General features: G+C 40.3%; 1 protein-coding gene across 10 annotated transcripts in view; it reads right to left on the reverse strand.

Annotated features, from left to right (window-relative positions):
* Window positions 1-18,784, reverse strand: part of slit2 (slit homolog 2 (Drosophila)) — a 101,030-nt gene extending 82,246 nt beyond the window's left edge. For 4 of the 10 annotated variants that reach the window (XM_037974765.1, XM_037974763.1, XM_037974764.1 and 1 more), the window contains exons 1-4: window positions 17,782-18,783; window positions 16,874-16,945; window positions 14,157-14,228; window positions 5,911-5,982 (exon numbers count right to left, since the gene is read on the reverse strand). In XM_037974765.1, the coding sequence (XP_037830693.1) occupies window positions 5,911-5,982; window positions 14,157-14,228; window positions 16,874-16,945; window positions 17,782-17,999 (434 nt within the window). In that variant the 5' untranslated portion in view covers window positions 18,000-18,783. Of the gene's footprint in view, window positions 1-5,910; window positions 5,983-14,156; window positions 14,229-16,873; window positions 16,946-17,781 lie in introns of all 10 variants that reach the window. The other 6 variants (XM_017407442.2, XM_017407423.2, XM_017407433.2 and 3 more) reach the window with 2 other exon arrangements.
* Window positions 18,785-19,007: the final 223 nt, after the last annotated feature.

A 19,007-nucleotide genomic window follows, 5' to 3' on the forward strand; every position in this document is an offset into this window, starting at 1 on the left:
TCTCGAAATAAATGCATTACCATCTTCCTGTTTGTATGAGTGTTTTCAATTTGTGAAAAATAGAAACAACTGGGAAGCCAAAACATAGAAAAATTTAACTCAGATGTCTTAAACAATTTTATTATACCTGCATGAAGTGGAGGTGTGATGCATTTAATCATCAGGTGAATGAAAATGAAACAAAAGAAATAAGGATTTTGATTTAGTTTTTGATTTAGCTTTTTGCAGCAGATATCTGCGCATGGATATTAATATTATAAATTCACTTAAAGGTATGACAGAACTTTATGACCCCCAGCACACAAAAATTTGAGATGATGTGTAAAATGTAAATAACAAGAGAATGCAATCATTTTCAAATTATTCTATTGAATGCTTAAACTAAGAAATTGTACCATTTCTTTGGACAATGTCCAAATTTCTTCAGATTGTTCTTGCATCACATGGTGACATCACAGAGAACTGGGTTCCATTTATTATCAGAGATTCATTCATTTTTAAAATTATTTTTCTGCTTTCATTGTTGTATGTTTTTAGATCTAGACGAAAATGCTGAACTTTAATTTAAAGACAAAAGGTATAAATATATGGCACTGCCAAGGAAAATGTCAGAACAAGAAAACAAATCTAACAATAAGTTAGCAATAAGACACAACAGCCTTTTTCAAAGACAAAACATTGACAAGTAGTAGCCTAACCAGTGTAAGAAAATCACTTAATTAAGCAACTTCTGGCATAATATTTGACATTGAGAAAACTACCGTTTGTTATGTTTGGTTTGGTTGTGTGAAAATGTTAAGAATGTGTGGATAGAAACAGTTTGTTGCATTTATAGTGACAAGTACAATCATAAACCTGACAAAAATGTTCTCTTTCTCTCAACATGTTTGTTTTTTTGTCAGATGAATGAAAGACTGAACCGGCAACCTGCCCAGGGTTTACACCCCAGCAGCCTCAATTCATCTATATGAAGGGCTAAACACACCGTGGTAATATCACCGATTATCTTGATGCAACAGGATACACCAGGCAACAACTGAACAATCTGTACTTGAGGTTTGTTTGTCAGAAACGATGCAGAAAGTCAAGCTGATGGAGCTGACATTATACTGGGTAAGAGATGTCAGGCTGATGTCACTTTGACCACAACACTGCTGCAGACCACACACACACACACACACCTCTTCAAAGCATTCTCAGATGATAATGGCTTCATTGAGCAGCATCGTTTGTTCTCTCACACAGCAAAATGAGTCTGCAATGATTTAGGTAAAGAAAGAGTTGAAGGTGTCAAAGTTTGCGCAAGCTGAGAAAGCAGGCAGGAGGTGGGTGGATGAATTTAATGCAAATAACTATTTTGATCACTAAAACAAAAGATTTAGGTTTAGTAACTTAAATGTTGCAAAGTTCTGAAGACCTGTCATATAAAAAAAATCATAAAGTAAGAAACTAAATCGGCACATTTTTTTTCTCATATTGATAGTTAACGTGTCCTTAAATTCAAAATTTATGAGCACAATTTGTGACTGGATGACAACTACAACATGATTTGTTTCCCTAAGGAAAAAGCTGAAGTGAATAAAGAAAGGTCAGCGGCAGCGTCCACTGAAAAGCCCCTTTGAGTCATGAAGTTGGACAATTTTATATCTTGGCATGCATTTATGCTCAGATTTGTTGAGTATGAAGATAAAAAACGGTTAGGTTCAAACAATAAATTTACCAGTGGTGTGTGTTTGAATCCCGAGCTCCGTCTTTGTGGAGCTCCCCTGGCCTATTTGGTACAGTTCAGGGTAACCTTCTTATGTTTGAGTTCATGGTTTGCAATGAGTTGCTTTAAGCTAAACGACGTAAGGCAGAATGTGGTGAGAACTTGGCTTCACACTGGAAGACAAACAAAATGAGGCAATATGAGACAAAGAGACAAGTAAAATATACGCTGCGGGAATATAGGATCAGCACAAGATTGGTCATAAACCATTTCCACAGACAGCAAATATGTCCGACACTAAAGATTTCTTTGTGTATTCTTCTTTCAAGTTTTGTTTCCTGTTAGTAACCACTTCCTTGTTCATTAACATCATGTAATAGCCTCATTAATCTTTCCCCAGCAGGTAATACCATCATTGCTATTTTTATTCACTCAAAGCCATTTAACAGATAGGGGCCGCATGCATTTCTTGCTTTGAAGCAAAATAAAAAGTTCACCTCAGACTTGTTTCATCTCTGGACGGAAACCCAGCTGAAGTGTTTATCCCATAAAACAAGCTCACGTTCTTATGACTTTCGAGGGAAACTTGTCTGGTCTCTCTCCATGTCTCACATCACTCCCCGCTCTTAAATCACCACAGTGAAGACCAAATAAACAACCCAGAGTAATAAATTTCAACCCAGCAAGCTGTTGCAGAGGGGTGCTGGCCAGAAGTGACCACACAAACTCCCCCACCCCCCAACACACACACACACACACTCACACATCTCATCAATCTAGCCTCACACTCGAGTATGACCATATTTTTCAGTGTGAAAGCAGAAACCCATCCTCTTATCCTCCCATCCGTCTTTTCCTCCATCAACCTGTTTCATCTCTCTGTCTTTCATCTCGCTACTGATTTCTGTCCAGTAAAAAGAAAAGAGAACGAGCTGGCCGAAGAGGAAACACTCAGAGAAATCGAATGCATTGCATCTGTGTGCACCTTCGGCAAAACAAAAACCTTGTGTCTCAACTACAGAATGCAATGAGGACAGCAAGACAGGGATGGCGTGGAAAAAAAAGAATATGATGCACTAGTTCTAAAACTGTATAGTTAGTATATTAAAAAACATGTGGATGAATGGAAATATAAAAGGGAAAGTTCTTTTAAAATCTATCTTTTTATTTTTGTGCTGTTTATTGTCTCTTTTGACTGGTTTAGGTAGTAAAATTACTGAGCTGGGTTTAACAACTAAAGATACATGGTTAGCTTCAAACAACAAAAAAGTGAAATTAGGTTTGGAAATCTTTAATCAGTGCACATTAGAAACAACATATTTCCTGAAGTGTTTGGTGTAAAAGCAGCCTGATGTTTTCAGGACAAATTGATTTGGCCTAAAAGTCAAAACAGAACTTTATCAACAGTGTTTATTGTCGATACGTAACAGACGGCAGACGCAGTCACTGTACACATTTTAAACTTTAATTGTAAAAATGTAACATTTTTCTTAGTTAAAAATGTATCAGGGGGAAATACATTCATTGCACCTCCTCTCATGAGATCGAGTCAGGTTTAATGAAGACTTCTGTCTCTTCAGCATCACTTTGAAGCTCAGCTCAAGCTGTTATCTTTGTTGGGAAGATGGGCTGCAGAAATGTCATTTTGCCACAGATTTTGTGGACTGAATAATTGTGAACATGGGCTTTCATATTATAAAATATATTGTTACAGAGGAATACAAATAATTGAATATACAAAATGAATAATTGTGGCTCTTGTGCATAAAAAAACATCCCTTCAAACTATAAAAACAGAAATTTTCCCAAAGGCATATAGGGATAAACAAAACAAATCTGTGAGTAAATTAGTGCTTTTTTGTTTTTGTTTATTGCATATATTGGGAAAACCTGTACATTTGTTTAACTCTTTTTGTTTTATCCTCTTTCTAAAAGAGTCAGCACAAAATTATGCTAGGTAAAAGTATTTCCCCCTTCAATTATTTTAAAGCTGTCTGAGTGTTGTTGGTACAAACTTATGATTTCCCTGGCTCAGGTACTGCTCTGTTCTGATCCAACACTCTGAGCTGTTACCAGCTCCATCTTGTTTTACAGAGTCCTGCTAATAAACTGGATCAGTTTCATCTACTGGTATATAAAAAAGTGTTTTGTTGCCCTTTTCTTTTTCTTTTTTTTTCTCAGAGCAGTCCCAGCTGTGGTCCTCTATATTGCTGCTGTACGGATGCAGTGATCAACAGTGTGTGTGTGTGTTCAGGAGGACTGTGCATGTGTGGTTCATAGACATACGGGGATACTGGGGCAGGTTTAATAGTATTGTATTTACAATGTTTTATTTTGCATTGCTTGCCCTCAGATGGGGTCATGAATTGGAAATGAGTCTCATCTATGAATGGTGTATACTATTTGTTTATAATAAAAAGCTGTCTCTTTACAAAAACAGTAAATGAGACTATGTTTACAAAGATTGTTATCTAATGTGTTTTTTGGTTGGTAATAAAACAAAGGGCTAGTAGAACATTATCAGAATCAGAAGCCTGTAATCAGTAAATGTGAGACAATAATTGCAGCCCTAATATCTTTTGTTCATATCCTTGGATTCCACAAAATTGAAGTTGCTTATCTCCCATATGGAGCAAATCCATTTTAATGTGTCATTGTGAATCTGTGATTGTGATTGGTTGACAGCTATTCTTATTACCTGAGCTTCAGATTAAAAACCTGAGAAACTTTTAAAGATTTTATTTTCACAGAACTCACACCTGACCTCAGACCAATTTAACTCCATACTCAGAAGCCTAAACCACTGAGCTGCGCAAAGAAAATATAACACATCCACACACATTCAAGGGGTTTTCAAGCTCCAAAAACAACATTTTCATAATAGCAGGTTGAGCAAGTGTTCATTTATGGTCGAACCGTTGCAAAACATGAAACCAGTCCAGTTAGCGAATACCTTCAACCCTCAATGTGAAACCCAACAAGGTTCCGTTTTAGAGGTTGTCTAAAATTAAAGATACACTGTAAGGAGTTTAAATATGTGGATTTTACTACTGAACAAGCATCACTAAATACTTTGTAACCCAGCTGCTGCTTGGACATAATGACTTTCAAAAAACTGGTAAAACCTGTAATAGCACAAACTTGTTTTTTTTATATTTCATCGTCAATTAGCAGGTTTTAAAGATTGCCAATGCATTTATTTAATTAAATACATTTCAGAATAACTTCAGTATTGATCCATCAATAAAGCTGAGGCAGCTAACACTAAAGCATCTTGTCAGTGACAAGTTGAGCAGCGCAACATATCTGAGAAGTATTTTTACCTCGGCCCACACGCTGAGCAAAATGCCAACTCCTGGCCTTGAGAAACACACACTTGCAGAATCACAGACGCAGACACTCACACACCCTAACACGCAGCAGGTCAAGCACAGCCAACCGCAGCAGCAACCACAGAACATAAACAACTTTCACACACTCTGCGAATCATCTGAGCATTTCACTATAGCGTTACATAAATATATTCAGCCACACATATAAATATAAGCAACCATAATTATTCCTCGAGACCGTAAATGACCGTGACGGGAAGCCGGTTCCCACAGTTTCGGCAGCGTTGCAGCCCAGCCCAGCGGTACTGGGAATCTGAAGCTCAGTTTACAGAAGAGACGGGTCGGCTGTGAGCGGAGAGTGGAAGGTGATCGCTGACAACAAACAGCAGTTTGTTGGTTTGAATGCAGACGGCAGCGTTTGGGTTCTGGCTGCAGCTGAAACTATTTTGTGCACGGGGTTAACAGAGACAGAAAAGGTAACAGAAAAGAAGAAATCTGACGTTTTCCTTTCCGTCCTCTTTCACTGACGCACATACACAACACTCACATGCACCTCTCTCCCAGTGGGCAGCAGCTGTTGGAGTGCTAATCTCCAATAACTACTGAACTGGCCTCTATGGAAAGAACCATGAAAAAAAACCTCTCACTCTTATAACACCTTCATCTCTCTGAAACTGTATCACACAAAACAGATGTTTCTCTTTATGTAGCATCTTTGCATCACTGTCTGCAAATAGGTTGTTTTGATTTGCAAAAGCACCAACATTTAGGTCGTCTGTTAGACCAAACGTATGGACACATAGACAACATTTTAATGGAGATCAACTAAGTGATAAAAGAGGAAAAGGTGTAAATAAAAACACAACTTACAGTCTGTAGAGCTTGGTTGTTCCTAGGAAAAGCAGCTCGGGAAACACAGCCAGATTATTCCGATTTAGGCGTCTGTGAAAACAACAATAATCAGCAAAGTTCAAAAGGAGTATTTTGTCTATAATTAAGTATTGTCTATAATAAATTAATTTCTACTTTTATGACTTTTATGCAATTTAGATGCAGTTCAAAGAAGTATTAGAGACACAAAGAAGAGACTGATGGATACATTTTTTTCTCCAAGCATCCATTTTTGGGTGGATACATGGACACAAAAAGGACTCCACGTTAGCCACAATTTAAGGGGGTACAACATGGCTGCCAGACAAACAGTGAACCTGTGAAAGATGAAGGGGACGAAGACGAGGGGAAGGGGGTTCAGATGAAGGGGAAGGGAGGGAGGTGGGGAACGCCATTTCCACAAAGACGGAGGAGAGGAGACGATGTGGGAAAAACAAACAGGCAGTCTGGCTGGGCTACCGAATGTGTGAAAAGGACCCCACTGAGTAAACAAGGCCCTCACAGGGGAAGAACCCACAACAACTCATCGTCACACGCACTCACGCACACACACACACAGAAGTTGAGAAAACTCGGCTGAGTTTAATAATCTGGTTGCGATCATTTAACCCCAGTTGAGTGGAGTGAAGAGGTTTGTGTGCCAGTTTATGTTGGTGTGTGTGTATGTGTGTGTGTGTCTGTATTTTAAAGTGAATCAGTCTGTCACAATGAGAGACAGGCTGCTGAAACAGTTTAACCCTGACTCACACAAACACATTGACAGAAGCAGTTCCTGCTACTGGACAGCAATAAAAAAAAAGGCCAAACACAAGAGTGACTTCAAACTAATAGGAAAAGTGCAGTTTCTTTCTAACAATCCACAATTTTAATTATTTATATACACAAAGACACATAAAGACCACGAATATCTTGAAAAAAGTTAAAACAAAAACTCCTTTCAAGAATGTAAGACAACCCTGTCTTGTTTCCTCCCATAACCCTTGTCCTTCACCTCTTTTAGCTTCACCAGCGGCCACTGTGGACTCCCCCCCTTTAAATAACACCACCCACTTTGCATCCATCTTCCACCCCGGAGTGCACAGATACATGCGCACTCATGTTCCACAGTTACATCAGAGGCTGCTTAAATATTTATCGCCCAGCAGAAATGATGTTTCTAAATTATTCACTCCTCTTCCGTTAACACTCGCACCATAGCAGCTAAGAGCTCCACACGGTCCCACGGAGAGGCCCAAACCCCCCCCTGCTCCGCACCTCCTGCCCAGCCATGAGTGCCCGTTAGTGGGCTAGACATCCCCCTGGGAGAGTGTGTGCTGGAGGTAGAGAGGAGTGGTGATGCCAGAGAGGTGGTATGAGCTCATCCTCCTAAAATAGTTGGAAGTCCAAAGATGCCGTCAGACTAGGAGAGTCAGAAAATGAAGTAAAGGCACAGAAATCGAATCTGGCCCGCTGGCTCGCACCTCAGGGGAGTCAGCGTGTCTAAATGCACTTTAATAAAGTTTTGTCAGATCATCAAATGTCTGTCTTGTTCTGAGTCAATATTCAAATGAGCGTGACAGAAAGGATTTATTGATTTAGGCTTCTCGTGCACAAACCACTTCTTATTTCTTGGTTTAGTTCCAAATATTTTTTAAAGTTCACAAAAGTAACTTAAATTTCTGTAATCATCTTTTGTAAGATGTATTTTTTTCCATTTTACTTATCTGGTTGACAAAAGCACATCAGTGTTAACCTAAAATCAATATGTTTTAGCTGTTTTGGTCAAATCTTGAACATATATATATATATATATATGCTGTTCAAAATCACAATATGTGTTTTCATTCTCAGCTACCACTACACCAAATTTTAGCTCAATATCTGTAAAACTGAATGAGTTATTACCATTTTTGTGCTTTCTAGGGTCAGTGAAATATGAATGAATGAAATATTTCAGAGAGTGCTGACTCCAGTAGTTAGTGGAGAGGCTTTAAACATAGATTTTATGTGATCAGTGTTCAGACCAAATTTAGCTTAAAATCTGGTAAACTGACTGGGTTAAAGTCTTTTTTGTGTATTTGACAAGGACAATCAGCAGTGGCAACCACCTTGAATCAAGTTGACAAAAATTAATCGGTGGTAGATGTGCATCTCGTGATTACTTTCTGAAAGTTTCACTGAAATTCATTCAGTGGTTCCTGACATATTTTGTTAATATACAGACAAATGAACACAGGTACACACACACAGTCTTTGTTGTTATTTTGGCTGTTCCCTTCTGTCGGGGGTCAGCACAACAAGTGAACTTGCACGAAAGATTTGGCGAGTGTTTTACGACGAATGCCCTTCCTGACACAACCTGGGCCTGAAACTGCAGCCTCAGGAATATAAGACTGTGGAACTCATCGAGCCACTGCAGCCACAGGCACGCACAGGCGAAAACAAAGGGTAAAAGGAGAAGAATTAAACTCAGATTTTACCCCTCAAAGTATACAATAAAAATCTCCACATTCCATACACAAGCTTTTTAATGACAAAACAGAAACTATCATTTTAACTTCTGATGAATCAGCATATACAGCATAACACAGGAGAGGATTTGAGCGTTTGACAGATGTGCCTTGGGTTCATCTGTTTTATTTACAATTTAAAAATGTCTTCTTTTTAAGTCAATCAGTAGGGCTGTAAAATACAGTGTAATAAAAACCTCATGTTTTTGCACTGACAATGTGTGCAGTATCAATATTGCAAAGGATTACTTGGTAGAAAAAAAGATTTGAGACTATTATGTTCCAAACACCATGCATTTATGCTCTTCATGCCTATAATATATTTGATCAGATGGACTCCACATCTGATTAAGGCGATATTGGTCGAGACGCTAAAACACACACAGAATATTGTGAGCATCATGGTAACAGAACAGAAATATGTGAGTTTTTTTCAGCTGACATTGTCATTAAATCTTTTAACTAGTTATATTATATTTTCATGGTTTCCTAATATCATGCATCGCTGGTAAAAGGTAAAAGCCTGACATTAATGTCACAAAGGAACTTCACTTTCTTTAAAAGCTTCTGCCCATCCTACAGGACTCTTTCTGTGTCAGCACTCACATGGCTAATAGGGATGAAGTGATGCAGCAACCTAACATTGTTTTGTCACATTTCGGATCAGTAAAGTCTGGTTCATCTTCTAAAGTCAGTTCTTCTTTTGTTAATTTTGATCAAGACTTGTTCACACACCCAGACATTAACAGATGCTGTATTATTCCTCCTCTCGTATGTATTCTTTGCTCACTACTTTTGTGTTTCTAGTGTGGAAAAGCTGAACAAAACAGCCATAATTTAATTGAAATGATTAATATTTATTTTGTCTGTTCAGATGACCTGTGTGAACAAAGTCATGAAATCTCATGCAAATCAGATCAAAGGAAATAGAGAGAAAAACTGACTAATTTGACTAGAAGATAATAGGAGGTTGTAAAATAAACATCCTTTTTCTGTGGTGGGGTCAAGGATGAAAATAATCAGCATACCTTTCTGCCATCTGACAACTTTCATTTTGTAGGTGATTTAAACTGTTTAACCTTTTTCACTGCAAACACAATCCTTACATGATTTTTATGTCTCTAAATGTGCTTTCAGTCAATGAGATTACTTTGGAAATCCAGTGAGAATATGAATTTTCATGTAATTAACTGCTGAATAAATAATCCAAATCTAAACAATGTAATGATCCGCTTGTGGTTTTCACTCATTTACTGTGTATTTATTAGCAACAAATACCTCCGTTTGCACTGCCTCTCCCCTTGTTGACCCCTTTTGTTTCTGGACCTGTAACAATGTACTTTTGTCTTTTCTGGGTGTGTGCGTGCTGACACTGTAAACATCCACTTCCACGCTCATTTCTCACTTGTCAAAGTCTGGCTGAAAGTGAACTGAAGACCGAGCAGCCCGGAGTGTGAGGCGTGAGAGTGACTCCAATGAGTTAATGTCACACTGCAGTGCGGCGATAATCTTCGCAGTCGTAAACAGATGCTGGGAGGCCAGAAACCGCACAGTAAACACACTCATTCTCTCCGGCATGCAACAAGCGCCGCGGCGTTGCGCATAAACACACAAACGCTCAAATGTCAGAAACACTTCATGCACTTCATGCACCTTCATGCACCTCAAACACCAATTATGCCTTTAGCAAGGCTGTTACTGCTTTACAAACTCTGGTTAAAACCCAGACTGAAAAAAAGAAAACAGATTTCCCTCCAAAACCGCTTCAAACTGACCAGATCCGGTTGCAAACCTGGTGCCGCAGTTCATGTTTTTGGTTCACAGCTAGTTCCTCTTAAGTGAGCCAAGATCCACGATCTGTCAAAGATTTACACCATCTGATTTAATCTCTTTTTCTAAAGCTAATTAAAGATACAATCATTGCCTCAAACCACAGAAAAGCCAAAATCCTGTCTTATTATCTGATCTGTAAATTCCTTTGCTATCAGCAGCGCTGAAGAGCGTCTTCTTCCGCTAAACCTGGTGTTTACCAGCAGCTATGACTAATGTTGGCTGTAACAGTCTCATAAACTCTGTCTCAAATAACTCTACATTTTGCTTTTGACAGAACTACTGTTGTGAAAATGCCCTTAAGCATAATAATTTCAAGCTCTGCTGCTTTGTAAAAAAAAAAAAAGAAAATTAAACCTTGTCCTGAAATGATAATGAGAACAATGTTATCACTCACAGGCCTCACAGTCAATCATTTGATACTAATTCAGAGCTTCTCTTTGAAATCTACATCCACTGTCTAGGACTACAGTTCCAACCATTATCGCCTGTTTCCGAAAGGTGATAGCAGGCGATAATGTTTTTGCCTCTGTGTGTCTTTGTTACCAATATAGCTTAGTAAGTAAACATATTTTAATGACACGCTCAGAAAAAAAGAAGACGTGATATGAGCTCATCCTTAATTGATTAACTTTTGGAGTCAACCCAATTCAAAATGGCTGCCACAGCTAACTGACTTCAAACACCACAAAAAATGGCTGTAACTCAGTCAGTTTTACAGCTACAGATGTGGTAGTAGCTGAGACTCATTACCAACACACACTCTAATCGTGACATCTTGCAATACCTCATCAGATTGGGTACAATGTTATCTTCAAGGTTTGTCCAGAACAGCTACAACTTTATCATCATCAAAAGATCATATTTAAAAAACAAAAAAACTCTGGCATTAAAGGTGGTGGGCAATATGCATTCTTTCAAAAAAATGCTAAGACTTTAATTATTGTTTGCTTTTGCTGATTGTCCAGCGACACAACATGATTACTTTGTAAATTATTCATTTTCTAATCAATGCTGATAGACACACCTCACTATTTGTTACTAATTTTGTAAAGTCTCAAAATTATCTTTGATAACTTGTTGACACATTTATAGGTTAATAGGTGAAGTTTTTTTTTTTTCTTTTCTGAATGACAGTCTGAACTGAGCCTGAGCTATAAAACTGTCAAATGTGACTGAAGGATGAGAGGTTCAGGAACTCCTCTCGTTCCTATTTTGCACCCACAGGGTGAGAGTGAAGAATGTGTGACATTTCTACACAGACAGGACAACAGACAGAGAAAGCCAGATGGTTGACGAAGGAGCAAAAACACGAGCAGAGGTTAAACAATGACTGACAGGCAGGAGGAAGTGTTAGTGGGTTTTGGAGGGGGGGATAAAACCCATACTGACAGAGCAGCCTTGCGTAAGGGAATGCACAGACATGTACGCGTTGGTGTATGTGCATGTGTGTGCGCCGTGACATGCCTGCACATCCTTCCTACCCCCTACCACCCCAAGGCAACTGGCCCACACCTGACCCCGCCCTGCCCTGACTGGCCCCGTGGAGCCCGTTGTAAAAGAGGATGAGAAGGGGGACTGTTTTCTACCCCTGTGGGGGGCAGTCACTGTGGATCCATCAGCCCAGTTTAAGGCCCTCTCCTCTGGGCAGTGGTGCTCAGCAGGCCCCCTCCAGCCCCCGGGAAGATGGAGGCCTTTGAAACAACCCCCCAACTCCAGACTCTGGAGACGTGCTTTTGTCTGGCAGCAGTGGGGGGCGAGGGGGGGCACTGATGACTGACTCCATCTTTGTGAACATGGCACGCTAGAAACGCTAAATTACAGTCAAACGCTATGAACGACAAGGTGGCCAAGTTGTGTCGAACTTACTCAAAGGTGTTTAATTCCATTAGAGAAGAGGCCGAGCATTCCCATTCCTGCTCATGTTTGGATTTAATAAAGCCTGTTTTACTCTACATATGAACGACAGTAGTTTGTACCATCACTTTGTGATCTCTGTCAAAGTTCACTGTCAAATCCAGACCATACAGAGTTGCATTTTTAACCCCTTTTTGTCTATAGATCTCCGCAGGAATTCCCAGAACTGCTTGGCTGGACAGAGCCGAGCATTGCCTGCTATAGTGGTCCACAGAGCTTCCCTCTGTGTGAACAAAGAGCAGCTATAGTGCGACAGAGAAGCAGAGAAAAGCCAGGCGTGACAGGGCAGAGACAGTCTATTCTCTTCATCTCAGCAACTCCTAAAGAAAGTGACCCAAAACACTACCTTTGTTGTATTTTGCATACTTTGCGTCTACTTATGCGTACAGGTTGTTATCTCTGAGTGTGCAGGTATGTCCATGTTTTTTTTAAAAAGTATGAACAAGGAGAGAGGAATTCTCCGTATTGTTCATTAAAATCTTGACACTAAGCCTCACACTCTTTTGCAGTCTGCTGAGTTTCAGAGTGTCGTCAGCCATGTAAAACACACACATACGTAGACTCACACATGTAGGTTTCCTGTAAACACTGTTGTTTAATCAGAGAGTACTGCCATGCAAAGACTTTAAAAGTTGTGGTGAATAAACTGGTACGGGTCATTTTTACTGAATGATAATTGAGCCAAACATTTGAAATGTTTATCAGAACACTGTTGTAGTCAGAAGTTTACATCCACCCATCATGGGCTGGAGTATCGTATTAATTTTTTGGCTTTTAATGATTAATTTGAAGCATTCTTTTTCTAGGATGGAATGATCATCCAACATGAAACTAATGATTTTTAAAATTAGGAACAGGATGCATCAGTTTGGATTTATTGTGGATTTTCTCTAATCCACACAGTCTCCACATAAACCACTCAAAACAAATCTGGAGATGATAATTTTCAGGATTTGTTGCAGGGCTGTTTTAACCCAGGTTGCTGACAAAACTGGTTACAAACATGACGCTCACTTGATATTTAGGGTTTACAGTCACACAATTGGCATTTCACCAGTGAGAGGTTCACATTTTCTTTTCTTACTTGTCCTTGAAGTAACACTCAGACTAAAGACTTGACTGTGCCAAACAAATCTTGTGTTTAAATGCTGACTCCACATGCTTGCGTCGACACAATGTTTAGTTGTTCTTCGTTTACTGCTCTGTGATTCATTCTCAAAATGCTCTTCTTGAACTAAGATGTCAACAAGAAGCAATGATTATGATGACACACAGAAATGATACATTAAAAGAAATGTTGACTACGTAAGTGTAAAGTGATAAGTATTGCTCCCACGCAAGACCCGAGGGGTGCCTGAATGGACTGACAAGTATGAAATCAAGGTGTTTCTTCTGCTTGGTTTTAGGCTGACCCAGACTTAATGCAGAACAGTCGTGTGAAAAACAGACCATTTTTTCATCCAAAAACAGAAGTCCAAGGCTACACTTCACAGTCGTGGCTTCTTTAGAGCTCTGGCAGCTGAGGTCAGCCTGTATCACACTTCTTGTGGAGTCAGGAATTTAAAACAGCTCATGTCTACAAACTGTAACAGGTAAGTTCAATACTTCAACATGATCTCTTATCTCTACTAGCACGGTTTACTAATTAATGATATTTTTACAATTTATGGTAACTTTAGCACAAGTGGACATGCTCAAAATCTAAGGCCTATTGTATCAGGCTGTCCATAATGTAATGAATAAAAAAAAAACTTAAAGACAGCCTGAACTGTGCCAAAACACTGTTCATGACAAGTAAGATATTAACTGTTCACAACCTTTCCACAAGCCTCACTTCACATGATCTGAAGTATCACTTTAACAAACACACATTTGCACTTATCTGATTCCAAATGCAGATTTTTGTGTATGCATTCATTTCATGGACCCCATTTTCCAAAATGTTAGGAGCCAAGTGTCCGCTGAAATTGATACAACAGCATTACTCACAGTCTCTCCAGCTCTTTCAGGTCCTGGAAGGCTCCTCTTTCGATTGTGGTGATTTTGTTCTCCATTAACTGCCTGTGAGAGAAACGACAAGAGTGTGTGAGGCTGGACTGGGGAAAAAAAGGAGACGATTGGGTCAAAGAGAAGGAGATACGTATGTGGATGGGTTAGGTCACATATCAGAGACAAAAGAGAAAGAGAAGAGGCAGACACGAGGGAGGAAAAAAGACTGGCGTTGGAGGGGAAGAGGGAGGGAGAGATGGAGGAGATCGGTGGCAGAGATGAGGCGGGTGAAAAAAAAAGACAAACAGATTGGCAAAGATGGAAAGTGAGAGAATGTTGAAACAGCAAAAGAAGAGGAGGAAAAAAAGACAATCAGCAGCAGGTCGATAGAGCCTCAGAATCGACTCTAAAAGTGGTCCATCAGTCGGACAGCGACTCATCCATCATCCAATTTACTCTATCTAACCACAGAGCTGTGACCACTCATTCACTTACAACTCTTTGGGATCACTGAGCTAACCAAGTCAAACAACAACACACATGTTTTATACGTGCTGCGTGCACTGACATATACTGAACTGGGCCCTGGGGAAGCTACCATGTGAAAGGACTAAGACACCCACACTGACAAAACCAACACAACTGCAAATTCTGCAATTAGTCATTCCTGTGAGTCTCCAATATCTTACAGATGCTTTGCTCAATTTTAATCACTTTGTGGTCCTTTTGAATCTCTTTATAGCTATTTTCTTTTCACTGGGAGACAATTTTTTTTTATCATTTTACAAATTATTGCAGTGTTTTTGTGCTCCAACTGGAATTAATTTGCATCTGTGCCTATTTTGTGTCTTTCTGTTGTCACTTTGCATCTCTTTGTGGTTGTTTGGAGCCTCTAATTGCTCATTTTTTGCATCTCTTTTGCATTTAATTTATGTCTTTGGTATCATATTTTGGTTATTGTGCCTCTTGCTGTAAAAATTCTATTTCTCTTTTGCTTATTTTGTATCAAAGTGATTGTTACATTACTTTTTATGGATTTTTTTTCACATTATATGTATTTGTATATCCCCCACATCTGTTGGGTTTGTATTTCTGCTTATGTTGTGGCCATATAGAACTCCTACTGTTGTCTTGATGCCCCATTTCACGCATCTTAGGGGTCAATTGCTTTCAGCTGTGGTTATTTTTTATCCAATTTTGTTTGTGTACCATTTTAAACATATTGTGTTCCACACTTAATGAATGATGGCAGCAACTCAAGATTTTTAATGGTAGGGTACACAAAACCCACCGTTAGACAAGGAATGATGGAGAAAACCAAATTCTAGTCGATAAGTCAGGAAAATCCTGGAAGTCTGCGAACAGATGCAAACCGGAACACGTCGAACCGGCAACCAACAAAGAAACCAAAGACTCTAATAGCTGCTACAGGAAATAATCAATAAAAAATAATTCAGGCGTGAAGAATTGACAAGGGTGTGGCAAAACAACTATAACCAGAAAACACTCCTTCAAAATAAAACAGGAAGCAAGAACCAAACTGAAATAACTGGAACTCAGGAATGCAAAACAAGAATAAAAGACTCAAGAAAACCAAGAGGTATGCATTGTAACAGTACTGGTCTTTTGCATATCTTTGTTTTGCATTGCTATGATTGATTTTTCTTTGTTTATTCTCTAGCTATCCACAGGCTATTGTTTCATAGGTTCCTTCAAGTCCCTGGAGTCTTGGGTCTGGTAGGCCAGCATGTCCCCCCCCCAATTTATTAACTATTCTCTTCTTCTTCCTCTTTGTAAAAGCATAAACAAACAAATGAATTAGGAAAATCTCAGAAGTATGCCTTTTGCATTTTGAACATTTGCATGTAACCTGGTGATATCTTCAATCTGTTATGGCAAAAAAAAAGAAAAATCACAATCTTTATATTTTGTTATGAAGAGTTCAAATGAAACTATGATGACGAGTGTGTGCCAGCAGCAGCAGGTTTATATTAAAAAAAACTCTAAAATGAATTACTCATAAATCCACTCTAATCTAATTAAGAATATAATCTCAACAGGAATTCCAACTATGTGTATTACCATTCACACAGCTGCTGAATGGCACACACACACACATGCCATGAGAACCCTGTCCCAGCAGTGTAGGTTAAGGGGAACTCTGAACCTGGATTGATCTCAGGTATAAGAAACCTGTTCTTACTTGACCCTCTCCTCTCCTCTCCTCTCCTCTCCTCTCCTCTCCTCTCCTCTCCTCTCCTCTCCTCTCCTCTCCTCTCCTCTCCTCTCCTCTCCTCTCTGCAGCTGCATTCCTCCCTCCGCGGTTACACCTAATGACCGCTATCTCTTTCCATTCTTGCCCTCGATCATTTCCTCGCCGGCGTGTTAATCACTCCAACACATGGGCCCCGGGGCCCAGTGGTTAAAATAAGCCCCGCCTGACACTTCCACTGGCAGATTAACACGACGGCATTAACAGGTGCCGGAGTGCTGCTCTTTGTAAGGCGCTCGGAGAGGCTCGGGGAGAGGATGGATGCGGCGCTGCAGAACATGAAACACTTCAGTCTTTGTGTCGTGGCTGGCTGTCTGAGGGGCAAAGTTGATGGAAGTGAAAAGCGGGGGCCGGCATGCGTCAGAAAATGCTACTTTTCCTCTTTGCATCAGAAAAAAATAAATGAGAAATAAACAAATAAAACAGCCAAATGAAATTTACTTACAAGACTCGCAGATGCCTCAGTCCTGCAAAATCCGCCTTGGTGATTTTAGTGAGGTTGTTTGCATTCAGATCCCTAAACAGGAAAAAAATAATGGTTTAAAAACTATGATGAGATTGGAAATAACAGTTTATTAAGCTAAACCAATGAGGGCCTTTTTTTGCTGTAAATTGGGGTTTGTGCGCCAGAGAAGCAGAGGGGATGTGCTGCAGCAGCAGTGTGCTGGGTAAAGAGGGGGTCTCTGCCTGCCTGCCTGCCTGGTAACATGCGGCCTGTTCAAGTCAGGAGCCCACTTGTCCAAATCCGTTTTTGATTAACTTGCTGGTCCCCAGACAAACCGATGTGGTCGACAGAGGCTGTGGTATATAAAGCAACAGGGCGAAACCACCATCACGACCGCAGCAGTCCCCCCCACACCCCAAACTTCAGATCTGCGATCAGCTCTGACGCGTCCTGACATTAAACAAGAGCCACAATAAATCTCGTGTTTTTTTTTGTTATGAGAAAAATAGATACATTTAGATGTTTTTTTTTATATTAGTTTGACACGGCAGTTAAAATATTTAGAGCCCTGCGGCTTTTAGATGTGCACAATTCTTCATTATTCTATTGAGCGTCGTTTCAAACATATGGAATCAGCACAAATAAAGTCCAATTTTAGCGCAATTTTGTGATTATGTCAGTTAATGTAATTTCCCAACAATCCATTATGGTACAACTTGAAGCAGCCTGTTACACAGATCAGGTGTGCGTACTTTAAACTTCTTTAAAAAAACACAGAAGAGTAGAGAAGTATCAAATCAATTACCGTACAAATTAATCAGTCCTTAGTGTTGCGACGTGTAACCAAAGATTTATTTTTCTTTTTTCTTTTCTTTTCTTGTTCTGGGGAACTACCGTAAAAGACTTACAGTCGCTCCGTGTTTCTGGGGATGTTCCTGGGCACGCCGCGGAGTCCCTGGCCGTGACAGTCCACTGTGGTCCCGGTGCAGGAGCACGGGGCCGGGCACGGCTGGCCGTTCGCTCCTCCGAACAGAGCCAGGACCAGGACGGTGACCAGCAGCAGCAGCAGCCTCCGCGCAGTCTCCAAGGAGCGGCCAGAGCCAACGGGGCACAGAGCTCCCACCATCACTGCGGCAAGCTGAGGGGGCCAAAATGGGACCCACAAAATGCAGAGCAAATACAAGGTTGTTGGGAATAATAATAATAATAAAAATATTAATAAAGCCTCGGAGTTTCCAAAGGAGCTGACCAAACTCTTAACGGAACGGGATGCCGATCCCCCTCCTTTTTAAAAGTCGTCCTCCTTTTGCTTTAGCTGCGTATTTCTAAAAGATTTTTTAATTACATTTGGGTCCTCTTAAAAGGGTTAAGTGTGTGAAGCAGAAGTTTGGTCCCACTAAGCAAGAGGTGGACCGGCTCTGTGTGTGCGCTACAGCGGCGCAAACTTCCACATGTCCGCGGCATGCGGTGCCCGGGTCCTCCCGATGTCTAATGCTCTGTGAATGGGCAGACGTGCGCGTGGATCCAAGCCAGTAAAACACCTTTATCCTTGGTGTGATTCAACCAAAAGCTTCCTTAGTGTGTAAACACTCACACACACACTCCAGGTAGAAATAAGGCTGTGCTGGTTATTAATTCACAACACGCGTCCGGCGCGGAAGCAGCGGCAGCAGCTTCTCGTCCCCCCACAAAAAAAAAAAAAAAAAAAAAAAACTCAACAGCTGTCACCGTGGAGGAGATTTATTGATTCCGATAGAGAAGGGCATAAATTGGAAGTCAGTGGCGAGGAGTGCAGCCAAAAAAAAAAAGAAAGAAAAAAAGGTATAAAAAAAGAAAACCCGTGAGAGTCCAGCGCGCAATAATCCAACTCTGCGTGGTGCGTCAAAGCGCTGCTCTCCAGAGTGTGAGGGGGAGAGAAGCAGACGGGAGCGGGCACGTCTGCTGTTGCGTCTGTTTGGGCAACCCTCTCTCTCTCTCCCTCCCTCTCTCTCTCTCTTTCCTGTTCTACCTTTCACACGCGCGCGCACAGACATACGCGCACACACTGCGTATACCCTGAAGGTAGCAGCAGGTTTCCAGCTGGCCGTCGGTCAAACAGCAACAGTTTGACCTGCAGAGAGACGGGACTTGTTCC

This window comes from Kryptolebias marmoratus, linkage group LG3 (assembly GCF_001649575.2).
Source record: "Kryptolebias marmoratus isolate JLee-2015 linkage group LG3, ASM164957v2, whole genome shotgun sequence".
NCBI classification, from domain to species: domain Eukaryota; kingdom Metazoa; phylum Chordata; class Actinopteri; order Cyprinodontiformes; family Rivulidae; genus Kryptolebias; species Kryptolebias marmoratus.